A 26,500-nucleotide genomic window follows, 5' to 3' on the forward strand; every position below is an offset into this window, starting at 1 on the left:
AGCGCGAGAGCAGGCGCCGCAGGAGCCGCAGCTCTGCCCGCCCGGCCGCCCGAGACCCACCGGCCTGGCTGGCGCGCGCCGGCTGCAGGTGCCAAGGGGCTGGCGGCGGGCGAGGGCGCCGCCGGGTCCGGGGCTGAGCCGCGCTGCTGTCTTCTCCCCCTTGCAGACGGGCGCCGAGCATGGAGCTGTCCCCCCGCAGCCCTCCCGAGATGCTGGAGTCCGATTGCCCGTCCCCCCTGGAGCTGAAGTCAGCCCCCAGCAAGAAGATGTGGATTAAGCTTCGGTCTCTGTGAGTCCCTGGCCCGGGGGGGGGGGGGGGGGGTAGGTAGCCTGCAAAGTGGGGGGGGGGGGAGCAGCCGGAGCCGGGTGGCGGCTTCTCCCCGGCACACATGCTGGCAGGTGCGAGGACAGAGCGGCCCGGCACCCATGGAGGCCACATGTGCAGGGCATGTGCGCAGAGAGCCCGGGGCTGGCGTGGGACTCAGAGTTGCAAAGGGGCCGCGTGCCTGCGCCCCTGCCCCCCGCCCCCACCCCCTGGTGGCACACGCAGCGTGCAGCGGCCGCACAGTGTGTGCGGTGTGGTAGGGCCGCAGCCCGGCAGCCTTCAGGAGGTGGCAGGCTGACTCACACACATCCATGTGCAGCGTTGTGGAGCTGGGAGACACATCACATGTATGTGCAGGACTGTCCGTGGGCCCCAGAGGTGCGCGTGGAGCGCTTGCACCACCTGCAGACCCAGTGCCTGGGGAGAGTTGTGCCAACCTGTGGGTCGTATGGCTCTCAGCTGGACTAGGTGGTTTCTGCCTCCTGCATCCTACGGGGAGTGGGGGCGGGGGCACCCCATACCTGAGCTGCTCCTCTCTCTTGGAACTTGGAACCCCATTCTGCATATCCACCCGGGCTCTGGAGAAGGGGCGGAGCTCCCCCCCTGCGTGGGGGAGGAAAGCGTGATTGACAGGGGCAAGGTAGCTGTCAAAACCTTTTTGTTGCTATGGGTCTCCCCTGGTCTCCAGGCACATTTAGGCATCGCTTCTTATTGTCGCGGGATGAGAGCAGGTGGGGAGAAATAAACAGGGGAAGGAGGGACTCCAGTCCCCGTGGAGAAAAGGAACTTTTCTTCCTTTTCCTAAAAGCAGGAGAGGGCTGGATCAAAGATAAGCCAAGCACCAGCTTTATCACCCAGGCAGCTGCCATCCATCGAGTAATCGCCACAGTCTGTTGACTCTTAATCAGAGAACAAGGGACGGTGGCCCTCTTCCTGGCCGCAGGGAAAGGCTGTAGGGGTTCAGTGAGGAACTACAGTGGACAGAGCCCCAAAATGCAGCTCCTTCGCCAATCCCCTCAGTAGCGAGCTCTAAATCTTTCCATTTTTGGATTCTGGCAGAGGGGGAGAGGCTCACGATTGTGTTGCTCTTTAAATACTTCACCTGTGCTGATAAGATGATACCTTTCCGTGGGGCTGGTGGGCCTGCTTTATGCACGGGCTGCTTAGAAAGGCCTTCGGGAGAACGGAGGCATAGTGGGCCGTGGGAGTTGGAATCCAAATGTGCTCTGCCCTCTTTTGCTGCCTCTAGCCTGTGCCATTTGCTGGGCTCTGTGAAGCAAAGCCTTGGAATGAGTTCTGGCATGGAGAAAGGGAACACTGATGGAATTGATTTTTGTTGGGAAGAGCACTGGGTGATTCTTGATAGAAAACTAAACTCTGTTAATTTAACTAAGCTGGGAAGAAGGGCAGGTAAGGAAGTGGTTGAAAGGCAAAGAAGGGACCTGGGGGTTTATAACAGGAAAAATCAAGGTGGCCTGCGTGGATTCCCACAGCACTGGTGGCTCATCGTATACTTCTCTTGCCTTCACTCCTGGAAACCGCTGCAAAGGAGCAGGCAGGTTTTCCCAGCTTCACTGTCCCTCCCCCCTCGCCTTTCTAACCGAAAGTCTTTCCTGGAAGCAAATTGCTATTTCTCCCTTTAGTTTGTGATGTGCCCATGGTGAGAGAAGATGCCCAGAAGGAGGCCCTGGAAGCTCAGGAAAGAGGGAGTAGGAGCAGGGCCCTCTCCAGAGTGTGCTGGCTGAGATGTCCTTCAGGATATCATGATAGACAAGGATCACTAACCTTGTTGATTAGATTATTCTGGTCTTCACTCCAGCAGTCTCAGAAAAGTACCATCTTCTCAATACTAATCACCAGGAATAGATTCCCGGTCTTACTCTCTTGAAGCAGAGAAAGAAGGTGTTATCAAGGTAGACCCCAAGTTGCTGGCTTACTGCATTTGGCCCTGTTTGAATATTGGGTAGCTTTGCCTATGGGTGAAAGAAAAGAAAAGGATTTAGAACTTTTGCTGAGTAGAAGAGAGAAATTCCTCAACGCTGAGTGGTTGAATGGTTTCTGAAGAGGCGAGCAAAGAAGGCAGCCCCTCTTTTTAATGGAAATAGACACCCCTATCCCCAGTGACCACCAGACCCAATGGGTCTGGGTGGAAAGGGGTTGTTTAGTCTGCAAATAGAAGGTTGGATGTGATTAACTCGAGACTGGGCAGTGAGGAGAAAGGAAGACAGATGGAACATACATTTATATGTGTAGATGCCTTGATTCCCGTACCCAGCATATCCCACCCACCTCCGCCCTTTTAATTTTTAATCTAGAACATTTAGACTCCCTTCAGGGAGTCCAGACCTGGTATTTTTATCTCTTGTAGAAAAGCCCCTAGTAATATATTTGTACAGGGAAATTTCTTTTTGGAAAGGGCATCCAGGAATTCTGTTTCCCATATTAGGACTCTGTGAAGGATGAACTCAGGATCTGGAGCATATGATTTGGAGAGTCTCTGACTGTGGGATTTCATCTCTGCCCAGCAGGAGAATTTTCCTAACGAAGCAGACTCATAAACAGAGACGTGGCAGAAGCTGGGAGGGGCAGTCTGGAGATGATCGGGTCACTAGGATGACTTTTAGCATCGGAGGCCCTAGGAAGGAGTCTCTGACTTGCCTGCCCAGCCTTCTCTGAGACTAGAGGGCCTTGGGAGTGTGGGGGAGGGTAAATTGGGTAGAAAGGATTTTCTGTGCTTTTGTGAATGAAGGAAAACCACAAGCAGAGGTTCATTTGCCATGCTTAATTCATGCATTCATTCAACAACCATTAACTGAGTGCCCCTTTGGGCCAGCAAGGGTGCAGGACGCTGGGGATACAGTGCTGGACAAATGAACACAATCCCTGCTGCCGTGGAGTTTGTAATCTGGTTGAATTCCATCCAGTAGACCGAAGCGTGGAGAAGACACCTTGCTCCGTGTTTGTTACACCCACCCAAGTGGTAAAACTCTACCACTCCAGGTTCTGCCTAGTCTTTTCCTTTGGAAGCCTCACACAGCCAGGAAAGGCAAAGATACGAGTTCTCCCTCTCTCAGCATAGTACAAGAATCACTCTCTTCTCTCTGCTCTAAGTTCTCCTGGAATTTTACAGACAGATCTCTCCTCTTCCCATGGGATAGAACAGATAAAGTCCCTTTCTCTTCTCCTTTCTCCAAGGTCTAAGCTTAATCCCAAGGTCTAAGCTTAATAGACTAAGCTGTGGTTCAAGGTCATTATAGCTGAGCTGGAGCAAGGACCCAGTTGGGGACTATTTTTGCTCATTTTGTTTCATCAGAGTCTAGTGTGGCACCTGGAATATAATCCACAATAAATGCTGCTTAATGAAGTAATGAACCAACGAATCAGTGGGTGGATGTGTATAGATCATGGAGCCCTGCTGTGTATCTGATGCTGTGGTGCGTGCGTTCCTGGGGAGGGGGGAGGAGCAGAAAATGGTGAGGGAAGAAAGAGAACATCTTCTGTGGCTTCCTGAGAGGGTGATGTAGAAAAGGCTTGGGGTTTGTGGGCTTCAGGGCAGAACCCGTACCAAAGGGGCTGCAGAGAGAACACAGAAGCAGCGCTGTGTGGCTGTGTGGATGAGCTGCATCAGGATGACACTGTGAACGCCTGGCATGCATACACGTGTGTCTACGTGAAGGTTGATGTGCGCGCCGGGGACAGTGTGTGGAGTCAGCACTCCATGGGATGTCTCTGTTTTTATGTTTATAGATGGCATGCGTGGTGATAAATATGTTAGGAAGGGAAGCACTTGCCTGAATGCCTGAAGTCTGCCCTCCGTGTGGAGGAAATGATGTGTGTGGGCAACGGAAGGATATGTAAGCGCGAGATGTGTATGTGTTTGTGACACACTCCATTTTTCGGACAATCCTGGGGAGATCAAATGCACAGGAGGAGGAAGTTGAGGGGCGGGGCTGGGTGCCTCACTGATGTGAGATTTTGTCCTCATTCTGTATCTGCCCCATGGAGGGATCTTCTGTTGCTCTCACCAGTTTTGAAAACGGTGCTGTCTTCCTCCTTTTTCTGCCTATGGCTGTGGAGCTGCTGTGAAGATTACAGGATAAACTGGGGCTTCCTGAGCCTCTGGAGAAAAAGGACTATCATTTCTTCCAGGTCTTGGGGGGGGTGTTGATTTTTACCAGCGCCCTCCTCAGATCAGCTCTTCCTCCTTTATTTCCAGCCGTGGCCAAGGGAATCTCTCACCCCTGGGCCTTGTACCCCTTCTGCCATCAGATGTCTTCCAGATCTGCATTTCCCCCATCAGCTTTGTCTTGAATGAGGCATCTGGGGGGGGGGTGGAGATGGTGGAAAAGTCCCACAGTGAGGTGAGGGGGTAGTGCAGAGATAAGGGAAATAAAAATTCATATCAAAGCAAGAACTATACAAACTACTGGTCAGAACACGTGGTTGGGAGGAATTAGGGGCGGGGGGGCAGTGGAAGAATATAAGAATATTGGGGTGCTGAAGTATGAGTTCATGTTCCTACTCTGCCAATTGCCAGCGGCGTGATCTTGAAGCCACATAGTCTCTGAATCTCAGCTTTTCATTTGATGTCATCCATTGAAAGTGGTTTTTAGATGATGAATGATAAAGTCTGGACTTTTTCCAGCATGGGAGAGCTCGCTGTGTGAAGAGCAGGGGAATGGAAATGAGCAGGTGACCAGGGGTTTGGAAAGGGAGCAAATCAAGATCCAAGCGGCAGGGATTCAAAGCGCTGAGCAGGTTGGAGTCCCTGCGTCTGAGACGTGATCTGGAGCAGTTCTGTTGCTGCATGGGTGTCTGGAGCAGGTGAGGGGGAGGCTGTCCCACTAGGGGTGGGGGCTGCTGATGACAAAAGAAAAGAGGGGGATGTCCTCCTTGTCACCCCTCTCCCCAGGAGTCAAACTAGAGCGGAGCCATTGCAGTGCTAGGCCATGGCGGGTGAGGGCGCGCCCAGGGGCTGCCACTGGCGAGTTCTGTGGGCCTGGGAGCACTTCCCCTCCGGAATTCATCCCCAGTCCCTAGGCCGGGGGTCATATACCAGGCACGGGCCCTGATAACCCAAATGCCACTCGGCTTGCCCAGAAGCCCCAGGAGACTGGGCAGAAAAAGATGAGCAAAGATTCTACATTTGAGGTTGCATTTATCACTTTGGCCAGGAAGAGGGTGAAGCAGGTTGGGGATTCTATGGGGCTGGCTGGCCAGGGAGGCCCTCCAGGGAGAAGCCCGGATAACCCTCCTCTCTTTTCCCCGGGGGGCTCTGTCCCGGGAGTTCCCGAAGTCAGTGCAGGGAGCGGCTGTCTCCTGCGGTCCCCTCTTTTGGGCCTTCCAGCAGAGCGGGAGGGAGAAGCAGGGAACCGGGCAACAAATCTTTCCCTCTCTCTTTCAGGTCTTTATTTATTTATTTTTAAAGATTTATTTATTTATGCATACAAGAGCTGGGGTACAGGCCAGAGATGCGGGGGGTGAGAGGATTCACCAGAGACAGAGTGGGGAGCAGAACAGGCAGCAGGCGAGTCAGGAGAGGTCTGCTGCGCCATGTGGGTAACTCCCTGGCCGGCCAGAGGGATCGAATGCTGCAGAGTCTGCAAATTGCTTCAGCAGCGGCTGCAATTAACCCCAGCAGTGCCTAACCCCTTGCGCCACCAGGGGGGCCCCTCTTTCAGGTCTTTAAATCTGTCATTGAGGATTTGTTTCCAACCTCTGCTCCCTCTGCGTCCCCCCCTTGGCTTCTTCCTGCATCTTCCCTCTGTCTCTTCCCTCCCCTGTCCCCACCTTCCTCTGGCTTCTCCTCTTGCTCTCCTCCCTGCTCCGCTTCCTCACTAGCTCCTGCTCCTTGCACTGGCCCTCTCATTTTCGCTGTTGTTGTTCTACTCCCCCCTCGCCTTGGCTGGGAGTCAAAAAAAATCCCGGGGCTTGGGGTTCGGGGCTCAGAGCTCCCGCTTGCCCAGATGTTGTTGGGGTGAGTTTGCTGCAGCCCCCTTTGGGGTCTCCTTAGGCCCTGAGGCGTGGCGCTTCAGCCCCTGCATTCTGCCAGGTCTTTCGTAGCCACCGCAGTGACCCCTCCTCCTGCCTCCTCTGGGGAGGAAGCCAAGTAATTGCCTTTGGATCTCAGGGGGCTGCTTTTCTCAAGTACGGAAGCTGAGTAGCTCTTTCCACTCTCTTCGGGACAGCAGCAGAGAGGTGGCGTGCAGGTGAGAGCCTGGGAGGCTGGAGGTTGGTAGGTAACGAGCCTGTTCTCTGAGGAGGAAGATGTGATGGTCTGAGGAACTGGGGAGAATCTTGGGACTACCGGGAGGGGCACAATGGGAATTGGGGGGAAGAAGAGCCGCCGAGAAGGGAACAACAACATCCAGTTGTTATCTGCTCAAGGCAAGGGCTGCTTTGTCCCACAGCGCCAGGCCCTCTGTCTCTCGTGCCCCCCTCAGCTCTTCCCTCCTTCAGCTCCTGCTGCATCTATGGAGCTGATTCCCTTCTGGGAAGAAAACACCAAGTGTGCATTCTTCTTTGGCGTCCCAGAGCTGGCAGAGGTCCACTGAGGGACCGGTGTCAGGGTTTTGGTCAGAGAAGCAGGCATGGTGGGAAAGCGACCAGGGCGTACCCTGGGAGAGTGCTGGGGGCTGGAAGGGCTGGGAAGGAGGTGCTCAGGTGGTGCTGTTGGGTACAGGCAGGTTTCCAGTCGATTCTGCAGCTGCAATAAGAAGTCAGGTTTGCAAATAATGATGGTGGCTGCACGGGATGATTAGGCTCCCAGCTGGCCTTGGCACCACTTAGGTTGGTAAGTGAGCGTGGCTTCCTGGGGGCTTAGTGACTCCCTGGCAGGCAGGCCTGCGGGCTGGAGATGCTTCTCCTTCATCCCTATGCCCTGGCTTCCGTGCTCCCTGTTTATCAGCTCTTGTACATCGAACTTGGCACTGTGGCCCCAGTTTTCTCTGCTGTACCCACTGGCCTTGAAAACTTCTTGGGGCCCCTGAACACACATGCCATGGGTGTTGCTAAACTCCCTAAATCCTGGCCATCTCTCTACAACGCTTTAGAAATTCTGATCTGAAAGATCTAATAAAGCAAATTGCACCAGACTCACTCCAAAGCCTTCTTTGTTCTGCCTGATTTCTCTTTCTGTTCTCTGAAATGCCAAGAAAACGTGCTATAGTTTTGATTGCAGCAAGATGGACTGAAGGTAGATGTGTAGAAGAGAACTTCCTGGAAAGATCACGGAGGCTAGACCTTCCTAGGGTAAAGAAGAAAGCCACCCTCTTCCTTTAAGCATCAGGTTAGGGCTGAGCGTGTGTGTGTGTGTGTGTGTGTGTGTGTGTGTGTGTGTGTGTGTGTGTGAGAAGCTGTGAGCCAGTCAGAAGGGATGAACTTGAACCCAGGAACTAAGACCCAGTCATTCTACTTCCCTTGTGTCTCCACCCCAGGCATTGAATTTGAGAATCAAAATATATTACAGAGGAGGAAACTGATGCCCAGAGGTAGTGGGTAAGATGGGGGTACAGGGCTGCCACAAGCCCACAGATCCACCATCCAGTGCATCACACCTGCAGTCAGTCCCTTGCCAGGCGTCCAACTCACTTTCCCATCTCAGGCCGCGTTCAACATCTGCTAGGCCCCCTGGCAGCAGGGCGTCTGCTGGAACATCTGTTGGGATGTGGTCTGGAGGGCTTGCGGGGGTGGTCCACGTGGAGGTGGTTAATGAGCAGAATTAAATAGCGCAGGGAGGGAGCAGCAGGGAAGACAAGTGAGCTAGAGAGTTCTCCTGGAGCCTCCTCTGACTGGCTTTCCGTGGACCGGCCTTCCGCTTCCAGCTTCCAGTTCCTCCCTCGCTCGAGGACTGCGGGAGTGGCGACCCGGGTGCCATGCCGGGAGATGGGTATCTGGGTTCTTGTGAGTCTGGGTCAAAGCTCAAGCCCTTTGGATAACCCCTTCTTCTTCTGATCCACGCTGGGCTGCTGCTGGGGCCACCTGTTGGAAAGGGAGGCAGAGGGGGTGCCTGGGCTGGCACTGTGTCTCCTCTTCTGCTTCAGTTTCCCCAGACCCTCCTCCTCAGCACCTCTCAAGTCTCCCTTCCCTCCCTCCAGCAACCTTAGTACCCCCCGCCCTTAGTACCTTCCCCTGGTCTCCTTTCACCCCCTGGTTTCTCTTCTCCGGGCTCCTCCCCAGGCCGCCTGCCCCCACCCCCCACCCCCATCCCTTAGCTCATCCGTCCAGCCCCAGAGAGCTCAGTGCTGCTGCCATGTCAACCTGAGGCTTGCTGCCTCCCAGGATGGAACCCCACTTCTGTCACCAGGGGGGATATTTTTATCTCCGGAGCCACCCCCGCCGCTGTGCCCAGCCAGCTGCCAGAACTGTATAGCACTGGGAAGCCAGGGGAGTCGGGGAGCTGCGTGGTGGTAAGGGGGCGATCTGGTTGTTCTTGGTTTCCCAGGGCTCCCTGCCTTGCACGTTCCCTGGCTGCCACTTCCCCTGTCTGCCTGGGCCCTGTGGGGTAAGGAGCCGGGGGAGCCCCAGACAACCCGAGTGGTGCTGGTGGGCGACGTGGCTTTTCTACACCAGAGGTCCTGGGTACAGGAGTGGGCGTGAAGGACTTTGTCTCTGGGGGACTCTTAATGAACGTTTGTGGAAGTCACTAAACAAAGGGCGAGACTAAACGATAATCCTTGGCGTCCATGCACCACTTTGTGCTTCCGAGGCCCCATCCTACGCTCTCGTGCGGTTGTGCGAGCATTCTGCACGACCTGGTCGTGCGCAGGTATTCGTCACCCGTGTCACAGGCCAGGACGCTGGAGCTGGGAGTGACTTGCCCAGGGCTGCACACGTGGCCAAGTCCAGGCCAAAACATGCTTTCATCTCATCTCCTCTTTCTATTGCATTGAGATGACTTTCCAGGTTCTGTTACCCTCTGAGATTGCAGAGCCTGGAGATCAGTCTTGGCTGACCCTTCCTCAACCCCACTGTCAGCCCCCCGCCGCCCCAGCCTACCCCTTCCTTTCTACCCCTCTTCTCTGACTGGAAGCAGAGCCTCTGCCCCTTGCTCACTCCCCACCCCAACTCCTGCTCTTCCGTGCGGGTGGGCCCTAGGGGTTGGGCCAGAGAGGGGGGCACAATGGTCGGGCATCTCTCTACTTTCAAACTCAATTTCCAGTCCAGGCTAAAGGAAAATCTAAGTGGACTCTTTACTGGGGTCATCACCTCTGCGCTCTGCTCCCATCCAGGGGACAGTCCCTTCAGCTCAGGCAGAGGTAGAGTGTGGGGGGGGGTGTGGGTGTGTGTGTGGGTGAGTGAGTGTGTGTGAAGCTTATTCCCCCAGGCGGGGATGCTGGCTGACCGTGTTGTTCCTCACTAGGAACAGTCAATGATAACATTAGTCTGGGGTGGGGGGCAGCAGGGGCATGTGGGGTGGGGGGCAGCAGGGGCATGTGGGGTGGGTGCTGTGTGGTCCTTAGTCTCATCAGCTTTGGTTCTATTGAGCAAGAAGGCAGGGGGTGGACAAAAGATCCTCTCCAAGGCTTTCCTAGTCTAAGAAATCCACCTTGCAGTGGGCAGGCTGAGATGAGGGCCTGCGTGATTAGGGGCAGGGGCTGGAGGCAGTGAGGGAGGGGAGTGGCCTGGCTTGTTTGTTGCTGCGCCCCCAGCCCCACCCTGGCCCTCCAAACCAGAAGTACTTGGCCTCCAGGCTGGAGACTTGTCTCTTGTGGCCTGGGTGGCAGCTCTAGGTTTCTAACTCTGAGTCTAGTGCTTCTCTCTAAAGAACATGACCCAGCGTTCGTGCGTGTGTGTGTGTGTGTGTGTGTGCACGTGTGCACGTGCGTGCATTGGGGGCCACAGACAGTGGGTTTCCTTTCTCCCTGAATCTGCAGCAGCCCTGCTTCAGAGCCCCAGGAGTTCACTAGAAAACAACTTGTAGATCCTTCACCTCCCCTGTCCTCGCTGCTGCTGAAGCCACTTCCCCGGGTCCCAGCACAGAGGCGCTGAGCAACAGCAGTTCCCAAACCCCATTTGTTTATAGTCTTCCAAGGCCCTGGCTCAGTGACAAGGTATTTTAATTTCTCCCTGCTTCGGGGGAGCGGCTTCCCGGCACAGTCCTGGCTCCCGGCCCGGTTCTGCCCTTGTGTCCTCCCGCCTGTCCTGCGGCCCCGCTCGCGCCCCTTCCTCGAGGCCGCCGCGCCCCCGGCCCGGCCCGGCCCTGACAGCCAGGAGGTCGCGGTCGCGTGGACTTCCCGGGAGGCCGTTGGCTTCACCCCGTTTTCTCCCTTAGCCCCGCCCAGTCCCCCGGCTGACCAATCGGGGCCCGTGCACGGTGCCGGCGCCGTCCTGGCACAGCCAATGGCAGCCGCGGGCCGCGTCCACTCCGCAGAGGCCGGCGCGCCTGGGGCGCAGCGCGCACGGGCCGGAGGCGCCCCCGGCCGCCCGCGGGGTCCGGTCCCCTGCCCGCCTCTCCGGCCCCCCTCCGCCCCGGGCCACCCCGTCAGGCCTCTTCTCCCCGGGGCTGCCCTGAGCTCTCGCCCCTGCACTGCTCCTCTCCCAGCTCCCGTTCTGCAGATGCGCAAACTGGCGTGGCGCGTGTGAAGCCACCTGCCAGCGCCTCGGCTCCATGGCCAGGGCTCGGCCAGGGCTCGGCCTCCTTCACGGCTTGGGGTTGGGGAGCGGTTCCCTCCCCGGGGGCTGGTCAGCAGGTGGGGGCCCCTGAGCCCTCGCTGCAGCAAGCACCTCCCTAACAGCTTCCAGTTCTCTTTCTGTCCTGCCTCCATTCTCTCAGGACAGGCCCCGCTCATTTTGGAGAAGGGCCCTGAGACGCCCTAGCAGGGAACTGAAAACGCCTCAGCCCCCTGGGCTCCTGCAGGGCCGCTTCTCCCGCCCGGGGTCCCTCCCGCCCGCCCAGACGGTCAGGGGACGCTGTCAGGGGACGCGGGTCCGCGCGCATCCTCTGCCCTGGCCTCCAGGAGCCCCTCCTCCGCGGAGCAAGGGGCTGGCCGCGGCTATTTCTGTCCTTTCTGGGATTCTTCTGAGAACAGATTCTTGTTTTTAGGCTGATTCAGAGGTGAAACTTCCCGCGGCCTCTTACCCAGTCTCTTCGGCCGGGTCAGCCCCATCACGCCCCCCGCCAGGCCCCTCCCACCCCCCTCGGGAAAGTTCTGCTGCTCAGTCCTCAGCGCGGACGCAGACGCTGGAGGAGGAAGTCGGGGGCCCAAGAGGGAGTCATTTCCCTCAAGGGCCCCGGGGCCCTGGGGCAGCACTTTGATACTCTGAAGTAGGAAACTGTGCTTTCCATGGCAAAGCCTGTTCCCGTGCAGAGGAGCCACCTGCAGGGCCCTATCGTCAGGTAGGACCAGGGAGGAGGAGGCGAGATGGGCGGAGGACAGACGCTGCGGGCAGCCAGGTGTGGTGTGGCCGGCGGGATCCAGACTGGACAGGCCCTGTGGATTGTGTGCGCACCTGCGTGCCGGCACCAACTTCTTCACTTCCCTGGTCCATCTTGCCTTCACCTGATTCTCTTCCCATGTCCATCGCTTTCCTTTTTGTCTCTTCCTCATGACTGTGGCAGGTGACTTAGCGGCGTTTTCCTCTGTCGCTCCTTCCTGACCCCCAGTCCATAGGCCCTCACGTTGCCCTGAAATTGCATCTCTTGCCTTAAGAACCCTGGGAGGGAAGTAGGATTCCTCTTCCAACTTCCAGCCCCTTGGCTTGAGGTGCCCTGACCTAAGCTCTCTTACTCACTGTGATCTTTTTGGGGTTGTGGGAGCTGGAAGCAGTGGCTTCGGAAATGGCCAGATGGTCAGCCATGTGGTGATCCAAGAAATGAACGGCTGGGGCTTGGGGGTACTGAACTCTTCCGTGATGTGGGAGTCTTCCGGCCAGGAGCCTTTTCATCTAGCTGGCTGCCTAGAGCAGGGAGAGACGAGGCCTCCCGGGGTCAGAAGCTCAGGCTTCTGTCATGGTGCAGGGACTGAAGGTAAAAGAGCAAAATCTGATGTTGGTGAAACAGGCTGGCGTGAAGGTGGGGATTTTTCTTGGGTCTGGATGAGGACTGGATGCAGGCTGAGCATCCAGTTGTACAGACAAAGGGACCGTTCCCGTGCCAGGTCCTCTGAGCGCTGAAGCAGGGATGCCGCATTAAAACTGATGTGGACTTCCTGCTGAAGAATGGTGAAGTGAGGCCTTTGGGTGGGTCTGGGAGAGCCCAGGCCAGAAAGGGTGGCATGGGGAGCATTTCATAACTCCAGGAGGGTGAAGTTCAGGATTATTCCAGCTGCCCAAGTCCAGGTCCCCTCTGGAACTCCGCATTTGTCAGATTTATTCTTTAATCTTCACCGCCCCCTCCTGATGTGTGGATCAAGTTGGATTCAGATTTCAACAGGAGCTAGAAAAGAGCTTCTGGATCACATCTAGAAGTGGGGGCAGGAGGAACTCAGGGGGAGGGGTGTGTTGAAAGCCAGCCTACAACTTCTTTGGCTGTTCTGCCCAGTCTTTCCATTTGAGTTTCAGAAATCCTGGCTCAGGTGTCACTTGTGAGCTCTACCAGATCACCCCATACCTGATTTATCTGCCCCCGCTACCCCTTTTATTTATTTAGGGAACATTTCCCGAGCATGCACTGTGCACGCTGAGCATAGCTGCCAAGATAAACAGGTCCCTGTCGGTGCTTTCTCTCTGGGGCACTTCAGGAACGATGGGCTGACACTGAACGAGCTGTGATGGTGTTGGGGTGCTTGGTGAGGTTCTAGGAGTGGGAGTTGTAGGTTTTCCAGTCTGACTGAGACTGACAAGATGTGATCTTGGACAAATCACTTAACCTCCCTCATAAGGTGGTTGTGAGGTGCAAGTGAGGTTTGTAGTTGTCAAGGAGAGATCGTGGCCATCCCCTTCCTGCTATCCTTCTGCGACGAGGCTTCCTAATGACCAGCTTTCATCCAAACTAGACTCTTCCCACTTGGATTTGGGATGGGGAAGGCAGGTGTTCGTTGGGTTTGAAGGGAATGAGGTGTGAGCTGGGCAGGACCAGCTCAGGTTTAAATCGTATTTACAGAGGCTCGTTTTTGTGCAGGCTTTTTGCATACGTTATTGAACTCTCTCACCAACAGCCCTTCATGAGAGGGGGAAGGCTTGTTATCATCCTTACCATTTCACAGATGAAGGAATTGGGCTCCAGAATAGTTCCTCAAACTTCAGTGTGCATGAGGATCCTCTGGTTGTTTGTTAAAAATATAGATCCCTGAACCATACTCTCAAAAATTCTGGTTCCAAAGGTGTGCAGAGACGCCCAGGATGTGGTACCCCAGGTGATTCTGATCTGCGGCATCTGCGCGGAGCTAGATTCTGATTATGCTTCAGTGACTTGCCCAAAGCCCAGAGCCGGGAGGTGACAGGTCTGGACCCAGGAGTCCTGCCTCCCAGACCCGGGTCCGAGGGGGCCTAGATTTCTTCTTGGAAATAGGGACGGCAATTCCTCCCGCCTCTCACCTCCCCCTAGGCCCATTGTGAGGTTAAAATGAGATAATGTAGGAGCAAGCGCTTTTTCAAATGAGGAGCTGGCAGCATTGTTAGCGATTCTGCGAATCCATGCAAATGAGCGCCCGTGGGCGTGGCTGTTCACTTTGGGAGCCTGAGCTGGGATGTGCCTTTTCAGAGGTGGGTCTGGAAGAAACTGGAAGAATTCCGGTGGTGGGCATTGACTGGGGGGTGGGGGGGCAGAGTTTTGGGTTGTGAGAAGGTCTGACGGGAAGGGAATCCTGGAGAGAGATGGGTCCAGAGGCCTTTTTCTTCCGATTCCAGGGCCCCCGGCCACCTGGACTGCCTTGGAGGGAGCAGCCCTGCCTGGGGCCTGGGCTCCAAAGGCAGAGTGTACCTCACCTTTTTGTTCTGCCCCCTCTCAGTGGGCACTGTGGGGGCTGCTGGTTCAGGCCCTGCTTTCTACCTCATTTGGCTGGGGAAGGCTTTCATGTTCTCGAGTCTCTGTTCCTCCTCCCTAATGAAGCTGAACTGAACCTGGCCTCCGTGTGATTAAACAACCCGCCGCGTCCACATGGAGGGGGAGCGGCAGGACGGCCGGAGTGGGATTTGAAAAGAACCCACTGCCCCTCTGGGCCTGGCCCTCCTCTTCTGCCCCACTTGTATCCAGATGTGTCTTCAGCCAGGACTGCTGAGGTGAGAGTTGGCCTGTGACACTTACCGACTGGCTATTTTGGGTACTCCTATTCCGAAACTGCAGAGACCCCAGGAATCTAGAGCTGCTTCTGTTCAGGAATGCCATTGTTCTCCCTCCCCCAGCATCCCTGGGAATTGCTGCTAATTTCAGCCTCTGGTCCCTGACTCATTCTCTTCTGCCTGACTCATAGGGTGATCTTGGGTTTTCTCTGAAGCCCCTCTCAGTGGGGATTTGTGATGGCCGCCATTTCACCCCATCTTAGTTTTGGGGCGGGGGGGTGAGAGGAGCGAAAAGAATGTTTCGACGCTTTAAAATCACCACCTAAAGTCACAGAGCTTTGTTTTGTGATTGCCTGAGCTGGACTTGCCAGCTTTCCCAGAAGCCTACAGTTAATCATAAATCCCCAGGATCCATGAGTGCAAAATATGAGGGGTTGTCCCTTCAGGCAAAGCATCCAGTAAATCTCTCCCTGATCCCACCCCTGCCACTGTGCCTGGGCCGGGAGCTGCTGCGGGGCATGGTTGGGGATCGGGACAGTCCCTTTTTCCTATCTTTGCTGCAGCACCAGGGAGGCAGGGGTTAATCCTGCTTTGTCCTGGTTGATGGATTCTGGAATCATAATCCATTAGCTCTGCCTGGATGGGGTGAGGCCAGGCGAAAGCATTCAATTTGGTCTTTGTTCTGTGTCTTTGCCATCCCTGCCAGGGACAGAGGGGCTGTGGACATGTACCCCCTGCCCCGGCATGATCTGGAGACATAATGAAAGGATCTTGGGGGGCTCCTTTGACTGCTGTTGGCCCCCAGAACCCTCTCTCATGGGGGAAATAAGCAGTTTTAGCTCTTGCTTATTCAGATTATGAAACAGATCATCCCCAACACATCTCCCTAGAGGCTTGTACCTGCCCAATTCTGCCAGTGCAGTTGAAACAGAGTTTCAGGAAACACTAACTAAAGGGGGTGTGGGGTGGTGTTGAGAAGTCAGAATGGGTGGGGATGGCAGAGTCAGGATAAGTCTGGGCTTAAACTTTAGGGGTACATAAGCTTAACGCAATGCTGTTATTATTATTATTTTAAAAGGTTTTATTTATTTTTACATAGAAGAACTGGGGTACAGGCCAGAGGTGAGAGGATTCACCAGAGACAGAGCGGGGAGCAGAACAGGCAGACTGAAACACACTGCTGAGGGGAGCAGCGGGGAGACAGGAGAGGTCTGCTGTGCCATGTGGATGGCTCCCTGGCGGGGGACGGAACTCGCACCACTGTGGAGGGCCGTCATGGTGGTAGCGCTGAGACTTAACCCCTAGGCCACCAGGGAGGCCCTGCTGTTATTATTGCTGTTGGGGTGATTAATGATTTATGGAAGGCTGAAGCGGGTTCTGTAGAGTGCACCCCCTGAGAGGTATCCTGTTCTGACGAGGCAGCACCTAAGAAGGATGTCTGTACCCCCCCATCCCCCCAGGCTCCGCTACATGGTGAAGCAGTTGGAGAATGGGGAGGTGAGCATTGAGGAACTGAAGAAAAACCTGGAGTACACGGCCTCCCTGCTGGAGGCTGTCTACATAGATGAGACACGGTGAGCGTGGGGAGCTGGCTGAGAGGCAAGACCTGCCCCACCGGAGGGCACACAGACGCCCTGACCCGGGCGGGGGGGTGGGGTAGGGGCAGAGAGAAAGAGCTGTAGGTAGAAATACAGGCAGGGAAAGAGGCAGAGGAACAGCCGAGAACAGCCGAGATAGAGACAAACCCAGATCCGAGAAGGGGACGCTGTTTCAGAGCTAGAGGGGACCCGACAGCGCGTCTAGTCCGAGCCTTATTCCAGTGAGGGGTCCTTCGAGATCCTCGCGGCCCAGCCTGGTCACGTGTGGCTAGTGCGCACTGGAAATGTGGACGTGCAAATGCAGACAGCCGTGGAAATGGGACATACACGCTGGATTTCAAAGACTTAGAAAAAAAGTAAAATATTTTATATTTGATTCCACACTGAAGCGATACTGTCTTGGGTGTAGTAGGTCGAATAAAACGTATCATTAGAACACGCGTCACCTGCTTCTTTTTACCTTTTTAATGTGGCTACTGGGAGATTTAAAATTCCTTACAGGCGGCTTGCGTTTTCTTTCTGCCGGGCCGCGCTGCTGGTCTGTAGCCTCCGTGGCCGGTGCTGTGGCAGTGTCTGCTTGAGCATGTCCAGAATTGGGGTGCTCGCTGCCCCACCTCTACTCCACCCGCTTCATTATGGGAGACATTAGAGAGAGAGAGGCAGAAACAAAAAGGCGCAGCGAGAGAAGGGGAGGGCACGTCAGAGAAGCATGAGGCTGGCATGAGAGGGGCTGTGGTGAGGGGCACGGCTGGGCCAGGGGCTCAGGCTGTGGAAGCACCTGCTGTCTTTCCTCTGCGACTCCCCTCTGGGGTCTCAGGCAAATCCTGGACACGGAGGACGAGCTGCAGGAGCTGCGGTCTGATGCTGTGCCTTCGGAGGTGCGGGACTGGCTGGCCTCCACCTTCACCCAGCAGGCCCGGGCCAAAGGCCGGCGAGCGGAGGAGAAGCCCAAGTTCCGGAGCATTGTGCACGCCGTGCAGGCCGGCATCTTTGTGGAACGGTGAGGCGCGCCCACGCTCGGCCTCTCTCTGCCTCTAGCTGCCACCCTGGTCTTCTAGACCCCGGCAGACCTGCCCAGAGCTCATCCCACAGCCCCACCTGGTAAGGCCCTGCTCCCCCGACCTTCACCTTTCCTTGCTCCGTCTTAGGATGTTCCGGAGAACGTTCACCGCCGTGGGCCCCACCTACTCCGCTGCAGTCCTCAGTTGTCTCAAGGTGATCCCCGGCTCTCGGGAAAGAGACGTTTGGGGGGTGAAAGAGCTCCGGGGAGTTTCAGACTGGTTATTGGGGTGACTTTTGCCTCCCTTTTTACCTCTGGGGCCCATGTTCCTCAAAACAACGTTTACTTACCCCTAAGGTAAACTCCAGCCTTCCTGTCTCTCCCCGACTAAGCGACATCTGGGCAGAAAGAGGCCCACCTCATCACCTCTTTGTTTTCCTCCTTCCCAAATCTCTGCCCTCGCCGGGAAGTCGGCCGTGAAGTCCAACTGCAGTCCTCGCTGCTGCGGGGCTCTCCCCCAGGAGTGCGCCTGCCTACTCTCTGGTTTTTCTGCAGAACCTGGACCGCTGGTGCTTTGATGTCTTCTCCTTAAACCGGGCATCGGAGGAGCACGCCCTGAGGACCATCGTTTTTGAGTTGCTGACTCGGCATAACCTCATCAGCCGCTTTAAGGTCAGGCACCAGCGCGCGCAGGCCTCCGGCCCGGGCTCTTGCTCTCACGGCAGTTCTGCACCATCTCCAGGTGGATCCCGCAGGCTCTCCGCTGTCTCTTCTCCCGCCTGCTGCTCTCCCTCTCGGGCCCAGTGACTGCACTCAGGGAGATTCCTGTCTGCACCCCTCCTGCCTGGGATTCTCTTCTTTTGCCCTTGGCCTGCTCCCGGCTTGTCCTCTCGAGCTGCCTCTCGGCTCACCCCCGTGGCAGCTGTCCTGGCTGTGGTGACCGGGTCCGTGCGTCCGGATGCTGTCAGCCAGCACCCTTGGGACTGCAGTCTCTGTTTCCTGGGGACAGCCTGTCTCTGTCCAGGAGTTTTATGGCGAGATTAGTTCTTGGCATTGCTTGGTAGAGCCAAACGAGGGGAGGGAGGGTGTGTGAACTCCGTTTGCTCTTCAGCTTGGCTGGACGGGAAGAAGAATATGGGGCTAAAGTCCTCTCCAGATCCTGTGCCAGAGGGAGTGTCTTGGGAATAAGGACTAGGAAAAAAAACACTCCCTTGTGGAAAATCCACACTTAGAAGTGGACAGCGGGGTTGAGGATTGCGGTGGGAGATCTGGTCCGCACTTGGGGGGGCTGGGTGGTCGACGTTAAGTGGAGGAAAACGTGTGTGTTCTGGGGGGATGTTGAGGGTTTAAGGGCCCTTCCCAGAGGGCGCTGGGAGACTGCCCGCCCACAGCCTGCCTCCAGATCATCACAACAGACTGTTGGTGTGTACGAGCCTTGACCCTTGACCCCTCCTTTTACAACAACTCTCAAGAAAGTTTCCAGAACTTTGCTGATCTGCTCAGCTGGGATTTTTTTCCTGGGCCTTCCCTGCAGTTTCATTTTCTTCCCATGAATCCCGCCCTCCAGGACAGAGAATAGCAGGGTCCTCTTTTTCCAAAGACTTTTCCAGATCATATTGCTCCCAAGTGGTTCTCGGACATACTCCAGCCCCAGCCTCTCCTAACCTCTGCGTCCTTGGTTGGAGGGACTGAGTGTGGGAGGCCCCAGGAGTAGCTGCATCAGGTGGGGCTTCCCCAGCCCCAGCCTGTCTTGCTCGCAGGCCCTGCGAGAGGCAGCTTTGTTGCCTCAGTGTTCTCTCTGGTGGAGGCGCCAGTTGGAGCTGCCCTTCTCAAGCTCCACGTTCCCTTCCTGGGCACCCATTCCCTCTCCTGCGCCTCCCCTCCTCTCCCCTTCCCTCCAGGGACGCCATGGCAACAGAAAAGCAAGGGCAGTTGTCATGGAAACGGTCCTTTAAAATTCCCTGAATTTGGGGCACAGCCCTCCGGGGTGGGGGTGGGGGACATTAGGGTCTGACTGACGGTGGTGCGTCTTCTGTGTCTCGTCACTTGTTCATCTCTGCAGAAGCTTCCCCAAGTCCTGGATCTTGGTCTCCTCCCAGCCTCAGGAGACCTGGGGACAGCTGTACACACCAGCCTGCCACGTGGGAGCCTTGGGCCTTTGAAGGAGGGAGGCAGACACCCTAAGGCTACATGCAGAGAAAGAGCATTGAGAGGAGCTGGACAGAACTTTAGTTCCTAGAGTGTGTGTGTGTTTGTGTGGCAGGGCTGGGGGAGGAGGTCTAGGAAGGCTTCTCAGAGGAGGGGGCATTTCACATCTGCCTGGAAGGGTCCACTCTAGGTCAGCTTATTCTTTCTGCTGCTTCGGAGTCCCTCTCCATGATATTGGGTTCAGGATGGGGTATGGTGCTTAGAAGGTGGGAGGGAAGCTTTATTTCCTTTTCTTAAAAATCTCCAGGGAAATAATAATAATTATAGCTACTCTTTAGAGAGTACTTACTAAGTGCCTTGTACTTATCTCATTAAATTCAAAGTCGGTGGTATTATCTTCATTCTGCACTTAAGTGTCTGAGGCACAGAAGACGCGTGACTTGGCCAAGGTCACACGGCCGCCAGGTGGTGGAGCCCAGATGTGCGCCTTCACCTGACTGCACAGCTGCCTCTCCCAGGCCACACTGCCTGGCCAAGCAATCAGGCCTCGCTAAGCTCAGCCCTTGGCTGCCTGCCATCCCCCAGGTCCTCCGTCTCTCCATTTCCTTCCGCCTGCAGATTCCCACTGTGTTTCTGATGGCTTTCCTGGAAGCCTTGGAGACAGGCTATGGGAAGTACAAGAACCCTTACCACAACCAGATTCACGCAGCCGACGTTACCCAGACGGTCCACTGCGTCCTGCTCCGCACGGGGATGGTGGTAGGTGCCCCGGAGAACACGGGTGTGTGATTCAGAGTCCTTCGCCGGCTAACTGGAGGTTCTAGACTGTACCCCCTTTTCCATGTCCCCTCTTTGGCGCCTTCCTTTAGCATCTCAGAGTCTTTACAGGGTCGCACTGGACTCACTCCTAGGGCATCCCTGGGCGGGCCCTCACTGCACGGGTGGCGGTGGGCTGTGTGTTGGGCGCAGCAGGGTTGGGGCAGGGCAGGGTCTGTACCAGCTGGGAGCTGGCACCCCGGACGGCATCGGTCCAGGAGGCTCCTTGAGAATGGAGGAGGTGGGCTGAGATGGGCTGGCGGCGAAGACCTCTGGGTATGACCTGCGGGGGCCGTTTTCTCTCCTGCGCCTTGCTCCCAGCACTGCCTGTCAGAGATCGAGCTCCTGGCCATCATCTTTGCTGCAGCCATCCACGACTACGAGCACACAGGCACAACCAACAGCTTCCACATCCAGACCAAGTGAGTGGTGGGGTGTGGCTGGGGCGGGAGGGGCCCGTCTAGGTGGGAAATGGAGCAGAGTCCCCACTTCAGGGCAGCGGACGTGATGACCTTCGGCTTTGCAGGTCAGAGTGTGCCATCCTGTACAACGATCGCTCAGTGCTGGAGAATCACCACATCAGCTCTGTTTTCCGAATTATGCAGGATGACGAGATGAACATCTTCATCAACCTCACCAAGGATGAGTTTGTGTGAGCAGAAGCCAGCACTGGGCATCCCTAGTGACCCCTCACCCGCTTTCTCCTCCCGCCTACGGGCCTCTTCCCAGCAGTGCTGTGGGTGCTGACCACGTCTCCGCTTCTGTCCGTTCAGAGAGCTGCGGGCCCTCGTCATCGAGATGGTCTTAGCCACAGACATGTCCTGCCACTTCCAGCAAGTGAAGACCATGAAGACGGCCCTGCAGCAGCTGGAGAGGTGGTGCCTGGTGGGGGTGGCCGGGCCCGGCTGGAGCGAGGCGTGCGCGTGGTGATCGCTGCGCCCCGTCTGAATGCATCTGTGTGTGTGATGTGTGTGCACACAAGGTCCCGGCTCACACACGGCCTGGGCAGCTGGGCTGCTGGACGGCACTCGGGGCTGCGATCTGAGGGAGGCGTTTTCACGGCTGCTCCTGAACGGCTTGCTTGGGAATGCCAGGAGAGCCGCCCAACCCTCCGAACTGGCTTCCTTAGCTGTGAGAGGTGAAGGCGACCTGCCCCCCCAGTCTCCAGCGCCCCTCCTCACCAGCAGCCCTCCTCGTCAGGGCTGTCGTTGGAGTGTCGTGAGGTTAAAAAGGATGCAGATAAATGCTGCAGTGACATCTGCTGCTTAGAGATGGGTGGGAGTGGAAGCGTGTGTAAGAAAAAGCAGATGTGTGTGTCCTGCAGGTGTGTGCTGGGGTGTGGTGTCTGTGGTGTCTGTGGCAGAGTGTGTCACTGTTGGGGAAGAATCAGCATTACAATAATCACAATAATCATAATTATAGGTAACATCCACTGAGCACTTAGGCGCCAGACTCTCTTCTAAATCCATGTATGTCGTTTGATTCTCAGAACAACTCTCTGGCGGAGGCTGTTATTTCCACCTAGGGTTGAAGAAAATGAAATATGGAAATTTTCAATGATTTGCTCGATGCCATGCGGCAGCTGTGGGATGGGCGCGGTGGGGGTCTGAACCCGGTTCTCTGGCCTACGAGCTCGGGTGTTTGCCGTGTGCGCAGTGCTCGTGCGTGTGTACAGTGCTCGTGCGTGTGTACAGTGCTCGTGCGTGTGTGCTCGCCGAAAGGATCTGAGAGGGAGGCCTGTGATGGGAAGCAGGGAATGGTCTAGGTTTTCCTTTCCTAAAAGGTCCGTCTCCCTTGCTACCTGCCCTGCCCAGGATCGACAAGCCCAAGGCTCTGTCTCTGCTGCTCCACGCCGCGGACATCAGCCACCCCACCAAGCAGTGGTCGGTCCACAGCCGCTGGACCAAGGCCCTGATGGAGGAGTTCTTCCGCCAGGTGACCTGGCCTCCCTGTGCACCTGCTGCTCCCGGGGCCCGTGCTCCCCATGCTCCCCACATTCCCCACTCCTACTCCAGATCCTCCTCTGCTCCCCGATAGCTCACCTGACCCCAAACCTGATCCAACATCGCTAACCCGCAACGCTTCACAGCTGCCGGCAGTTTCATTCCATTGCACGTCGCTCATTTTCAGGTCAAAGGCACAGAAATCCCCTCTCCTCCCACAACCACAGCCTCCTCCCTCCCCCGCCCCCAAGCTGCACCCTGGATCTGGTGTGTCTGGGGTCTCCTCTCCAGCCTTCCCCGCCTGTCTTCTCCCCAGGGCGACAAGGAAGCAGAGCTGGGCCTGCCCTTCTCTCCGCTCTGTGACCGCACTTCCACGCTGGTCGCGCAGTCCCAGATCGGTGAGTGCCCTGTCCTGCAGGGGCGGACGCTGGCCCGGCTGGACCCCCAAGGCCCAGGTCCCCACCCCTCTCAACCGTTCCTCCTGCAGGGGCAAACCTGCTGTGCTAGGCTGGGGTCCTGAGTGGGAGGCAGGGGGGTGCAGTGGGAGGAGTTCTCCGGGGTCACAGACAGAGACAGCATCCCCAAGCCAGACCCCTGGGGAAGTGCTCAGCCCCAGGTCACCCCGCCACCTTGTTGGCACGTGGCGGGGGGCACAGGCATGCGGCTTCACAGCCTCTGGCCGACCCTCAGGGGGACATTTCTCCCTTGCGCCACCCCCTCCACTGCAGGTTTCATCGACTTCATCGTGGAGCCCACCTTCTCTGTGCTGACCGATGTGGCCGAGAAGAGTGTCCAGCCCCTGGCAGACGATGACGGCAAGTCTAAAAGTCAGCCCAGGTGAGGGGCCGCGGGCCGGGCCTCCTGCTCCGGGGAGGGAAGCTGGAAGTACAGAGGCCAACTCACAGGGAGGGGCGCAGCCATGGCGGGGGTGGGGCTCAGGACACTGCAGGTGGGGAGCTCCCTGGCTGCGTGTCACACACACTGGGGTGCAAAGATGGGACTAGAAGGGTGAGGTCTGCGTCTTGTGTCCTTGTCACCAGAATTTTGTGTCTTCTGTAGCTGCCTAGCGCCTTTCTGCTAATCTTGTTGGTACTTTCCTTCCACTCAGAGGGGTGGGTGGCGTCGTGGGGTGACGTCGAGGGGTCAGGGGTAGGAACCTGGGGTGTCCCTAGCGGAGGGACAAGAGAAAGACGACTCTCCACCAGCCCCCTCCTGCTCTTCCGTCCCCTCCGCTCTGAGGGCCGGGAAGGTGGTTCTGGAGTGGATGGGGGGATGGGGTCTCACTTCTGGAACTGGGGGGGTGTCCTGCATCTAGCTTCCAGTGGCGCCAGCCTTCCTTGGATGTGGAAGTAGGAGACCCCAATCCTGACGTGGTCAGGTTCCGCTCTACCTGGATCAAGTACATTCAGGAGAACAAGCAGAAATGGAAGGAACGAGCAGCAAGTGGTGCGTGCCCTTCGGGGGTGGAGTGGGGGAGAGGCCTTGGGGGAAGGCGGTGGTGGAGCAGCGGCGGGTCCCTTTTCCTTCACGCCCTGGAGCCACTCTGTTGGACAACTCAGTCAGGGCAGATGCTGAGTTTGATCACAGGAAACACTGACCAGCTGATTAGCCTGCACTGTTCTAGAAGGGGCCTAGAGAGGCAGGGACAGCCATATCCCACAGCCAGAGGGCCCCTGTGCACACGTGGCCTGTCAACGGCACCCCTGTAGGTCTGGGTGCTGGGTGGTCCTGGCTGAGAGATCTTCCCCTCTATGTGAGAGCGGAGGATGGTGCGTCTGGGCCCGGCCGGGGAGGCTGCCCGCGGGCATGGGCAGGCTGGCAGGCAGGGGGTCGGCTGTGAGTCCCTTACTTTTGCCCACATACCTCTTGGGTCTTGTGGCAAGGGCTCTTGGCCTGACCCAGCTTCCCGCCGCCCCGCAGGCATCACCAACCAGATGTCCATCGACGAGCTGTCCCCCTGTGAGGAAGAGGCCCCGCCCTCGCCCGCCGACGACGAGCACAACCAGAACGGGAACCTGGACTAGCCGGGCGGGCCCAGGTGCGCCGTGTTGGGGGTGCCGGGCTTTATAGGCGGTTGGGGGCCCTGGGTGTCCCGTGGCACTGGTGAAGCCTCATCTCTGAGAGTCGGCGGACACAGCGTCCCCTTCCCTCTTTCCAGGCAGGGAAGTGGAGGGCAGGACACAGGCCTGAGAGGGAAGCAGGGAAATCCTTCCTCCTCTGTGTCAGTCCTGGCGGGAAGGAAGCGCCCCTCAGGACAGGGGCGGGGTGGGGGGGGCTGGCAAGGCTTCAGTCACTCTAGGGCCTTTGCGAGGCCTGAGGGCAGGAGCCCGGTGGGGGCGGGCGTGAGGCTAGGCGGGGTCAGTTGGGCACGATTTCGGCCGCAGGCCTGGCACGCCCTGCGCGGGCGCCTTCTGCACCACCTGCATCCTGGCGGGGCCCGAGTGGGCATCGGCCTGGACTTGGGGAAGGCCAGCTGCAGCCACAGGCCAAGACCAGCGTGCTGAGGCGTCTCTGTCCCCCCAGGTCCTCGTGAGTCTAACGTGTCCGATGTCATCAGCACCATCCATCGGGACTGGCTCCCCCATCTGCTCCAAGGGAGCGCGGAGGTCGTGGAACAGACAACCCACCCGCAGGCCAAATGCCAGATTGTGGGGGTGGGGGGGCCCTTCCCCACCCGATACCCATTGGGGCGCACTTTACTCTCCTGGCAGCAAGACTGGGGAACTTTGGACTCCCAGTGGTCACTGTGCCCGTCCCCCCGCCTCTGGACCCCCCCATGGCCAGATGGCTGGCTGGGGGTGGGGCGCTTCCCAGGGGCTCCCCAGGGCCTGGGGGGAGGGTCAGAGATGCCAGCCCCCGGGCCCTCCCCATCCTTTTTGCCTCCAAGTTTCTAAGCAATACGTTTTGGGGGTTCCCTCAGCCCCCACCCCAGATCTTAGCTGGCAGGTCTGGGTTCTCCTTTTCCTCCACTGGGAGGGGCCGGAGTGGGATAGAGAGTGGGGGTTTTCAGAGTCCTATGTTTGGGGAGGAGAGTGGGCGCCTTGAGGGCACGGGACCTGGCGAGGGCCTGGGAATGGGGGGGCGCACCCTCTTCACCCCGACCTGCACTGCTTTAGCACCATCCACAGCCCAACCCCCGCAACCTTCCCTCCCTCCCGTTCTGAAATGGCCCTGCAGGAGGAGGGGAGCCACAGGCCAGGGCTGAGGGGGGGTCTTTCCCAGGGTTCTCAGGAACCTGGATTGGTCCTGGGATGTCACCTGCCCTGGCTGCCTCCCCAGCCCCCCACCCCTGCCCCCGCCCCTTCTGCTCCCCAGGGCTGAGAGCCTCCCATCCGACCAATGTCTGTAAAGTGCTTCCAGACCTCCCCAGCGAAGCCCCGCGGGGTGCATCTTGTGAGCAGTAGAGACCAGCTGGGCTGGGGTCAAGGGTGAGTGGGAGGGTGAGGTGTGAGGCCAGAATCCTGCATTGCTGCTTGGGAGAGGGCCCCTCGCCGCCCTCCCTCTCAGCACCGCCCAGCTGCAGCCACCCAGGGGCCCTCCCTTGGGACTGGTGGGGGTGGTGGGTGCACGGCAGATGGGAAGGGGCTCAGGGCTGCTGCCCTCAGGTCCTTGGAAGAAAGCCCGGCGGCCGGGCTCCTGCCCCCTCCTTCCGCAGGCTGCGCTCACCCCGCCCTGCCCCGGGAAAGGCCAAGGTCCGGGCGACTGCCCTCCTCCTTCCTTGTAAATACCAACCTGCATTTGTACCGTGGACCTGTTTGTGTGAAGTCCATTTCCATGTCTCTTAGACCCGCCACCCCGCCACTTGTCCCTCCCGCCCCCGACTGGGGCAGAGATGCATGTGACACCTCCTTGCCCTGGGTCTCTCAGAACCTGCTATAGCCGGAGATCAATAAAGAAGGGAGACCAGGCCTGGCGTCTCTGGTGTTCACCGGGTGGAAGCACCCCGCGTCCTCACCGCCACCGCCTCGGGGGCCCATGAGATCCCGGCCGTGTTCTCCCTGTGGTGTGCGTGGCGGGCCGCGGAGGCCTGGGTACGAGGCCCGGCCGCGGGTGCAGGGCGTGGAGGGCAGGAGTGCGGTGGCCTTTCGTGTCAGGTCCCCTTCCTCCATCACACCCTTCTCCAGCGAGGAAGGGGGGGACACGAGTCTTGCCCCTCCACCCCGCTCCCCTCTGCTCTTTAGAAAAACCAAAAGCAGTGGGCAGAAGAGGCCCGGCTCTGGGCTCCGAGGAGCTCCCTGCGCCTGGGCCCGCAGTGTCTAGGACCAGCGGGGAGAGAGCAAGGGCCCCTTAGGTGACAAAAAGCCAGGGTTCGCAGGCACCCCGCTTTCCCGCGGGCCAGGGCCAGGGTGCAGTTCCCCCTTTTTCCAGCAGATGGTGCTACAGCACAGCCTCAGTGGGACGCACAGGCTTAGGGCTCCGCTCTCCCTGCTGGGGCGGGCAGCCCCGGGGGGTTATCCCCTCCTGCAGAAGAGGCGCTGGGGCCTTCCTTCCAGGTACCCTGGACCTCACT

At 57.7% G+C, this 26,500-nt stretch overlaps 1 protein-coding gene across 4 annotated transcripts; it reads left to right on the top strand.

Annotated features, from left to right (window-relative positions):
• Window positions 1-3: 3 nt before the first annotated feature.
• Window positions 4-25,999, top strand: PDE1B (phosphodiesterase 1B). 4 transcript variants are annotated; one of them, XM_037514920.2, is made up of 16 exons: window positions 4-88; window positions 167-289; window positions 15,946-16,059; window positions 16,901-17,083; window positions 17,232-17,298; window positions 17,639-17,755; window positions 19,850-19,990; window positions 20,369-20,469; window positions 20,574-20,699; window positions 20,821-20,922; window positions 21,862-21,982; window positions 22,307-22,388; window positions 22,719-22,827; window positions 23,306-23,436; window positions 23,911-24,028; window positions 24,514-25,999. In XM_037514920.2, the coding sequence occupies exons 2-15, from the start codon at window positions 180-182 to the stop codon at window positions 24,012-24,014; spliced, it is 1,608 nt and encodes a 535-aa protein (XP_037370817.1). In that variant the 5' UTR covers window positions 4-88; window positions 167-179; the 3' UTR covers window positions 24,015-24,028; window positions 24,514-25,999. The 4 variants fall into 4 exon arrangements, with proteins under 4 accessions (XP_037370817.1, XP_037370820.1, XP_037370818.1 ...); XM_037514923.1 differs by lacking the exons at window positions 4-88; window positions 167-289 and adding an exon at window positions 6,407-6,534 and having other exon boundaries at window positions 24,514-25,277; XM_037514921.2 differs by lacking the exons at window positions 4-88; window positions 167-289 and adding an exon at window positions 11,353-11,663 and having other exon boundaries at window positions 24,514-25,277.
• Window positions 26,000-26,500: the final 501 nt, after the last annotated feature.

The sequence above is a fragment of the Talpa occidentalis genome, unplaced genomic scaffold (genome assembly GCF_014898055.3).
Source record: "Talpa occidentalis isolate TD23 unplaced genomic scaffold, MPIMG_talOcc4v2.1 talOcc4.16, whole genome shotgun sequence".
Classification (NCBI taxonomy): Eukaryota; Metazoa; Chordata; class Mammalia; order Eulipotyphla; family Talpidae; genus Talpa; species Talpa occidentalis.

Bases quoted from the DNA above. Each gene is read 5' to 3' on its own strand.
- PDE1B (XM_037514920.2), top strand. From the start codon at position 180: ATGGAGCTGTCCCCCCGCAGCCCTCCCGAGATGCTGGAGTCCGATTGC. The intron at 290-15,945 runs GTGAGTCCCTGG...CCATCCCCCCAG, and splicing joins TGGATTAAGCTTCGGTCTCT to GCTCCGCTACATGGTGAAGC. The intron at 19,991-20,368 runs GTAGGTGCCCCG...CCTTGCTCCCAG, and splicing joins TGCTCCGCACGGGGATGGTG to CACTGCCTGTCAGAGATCGA.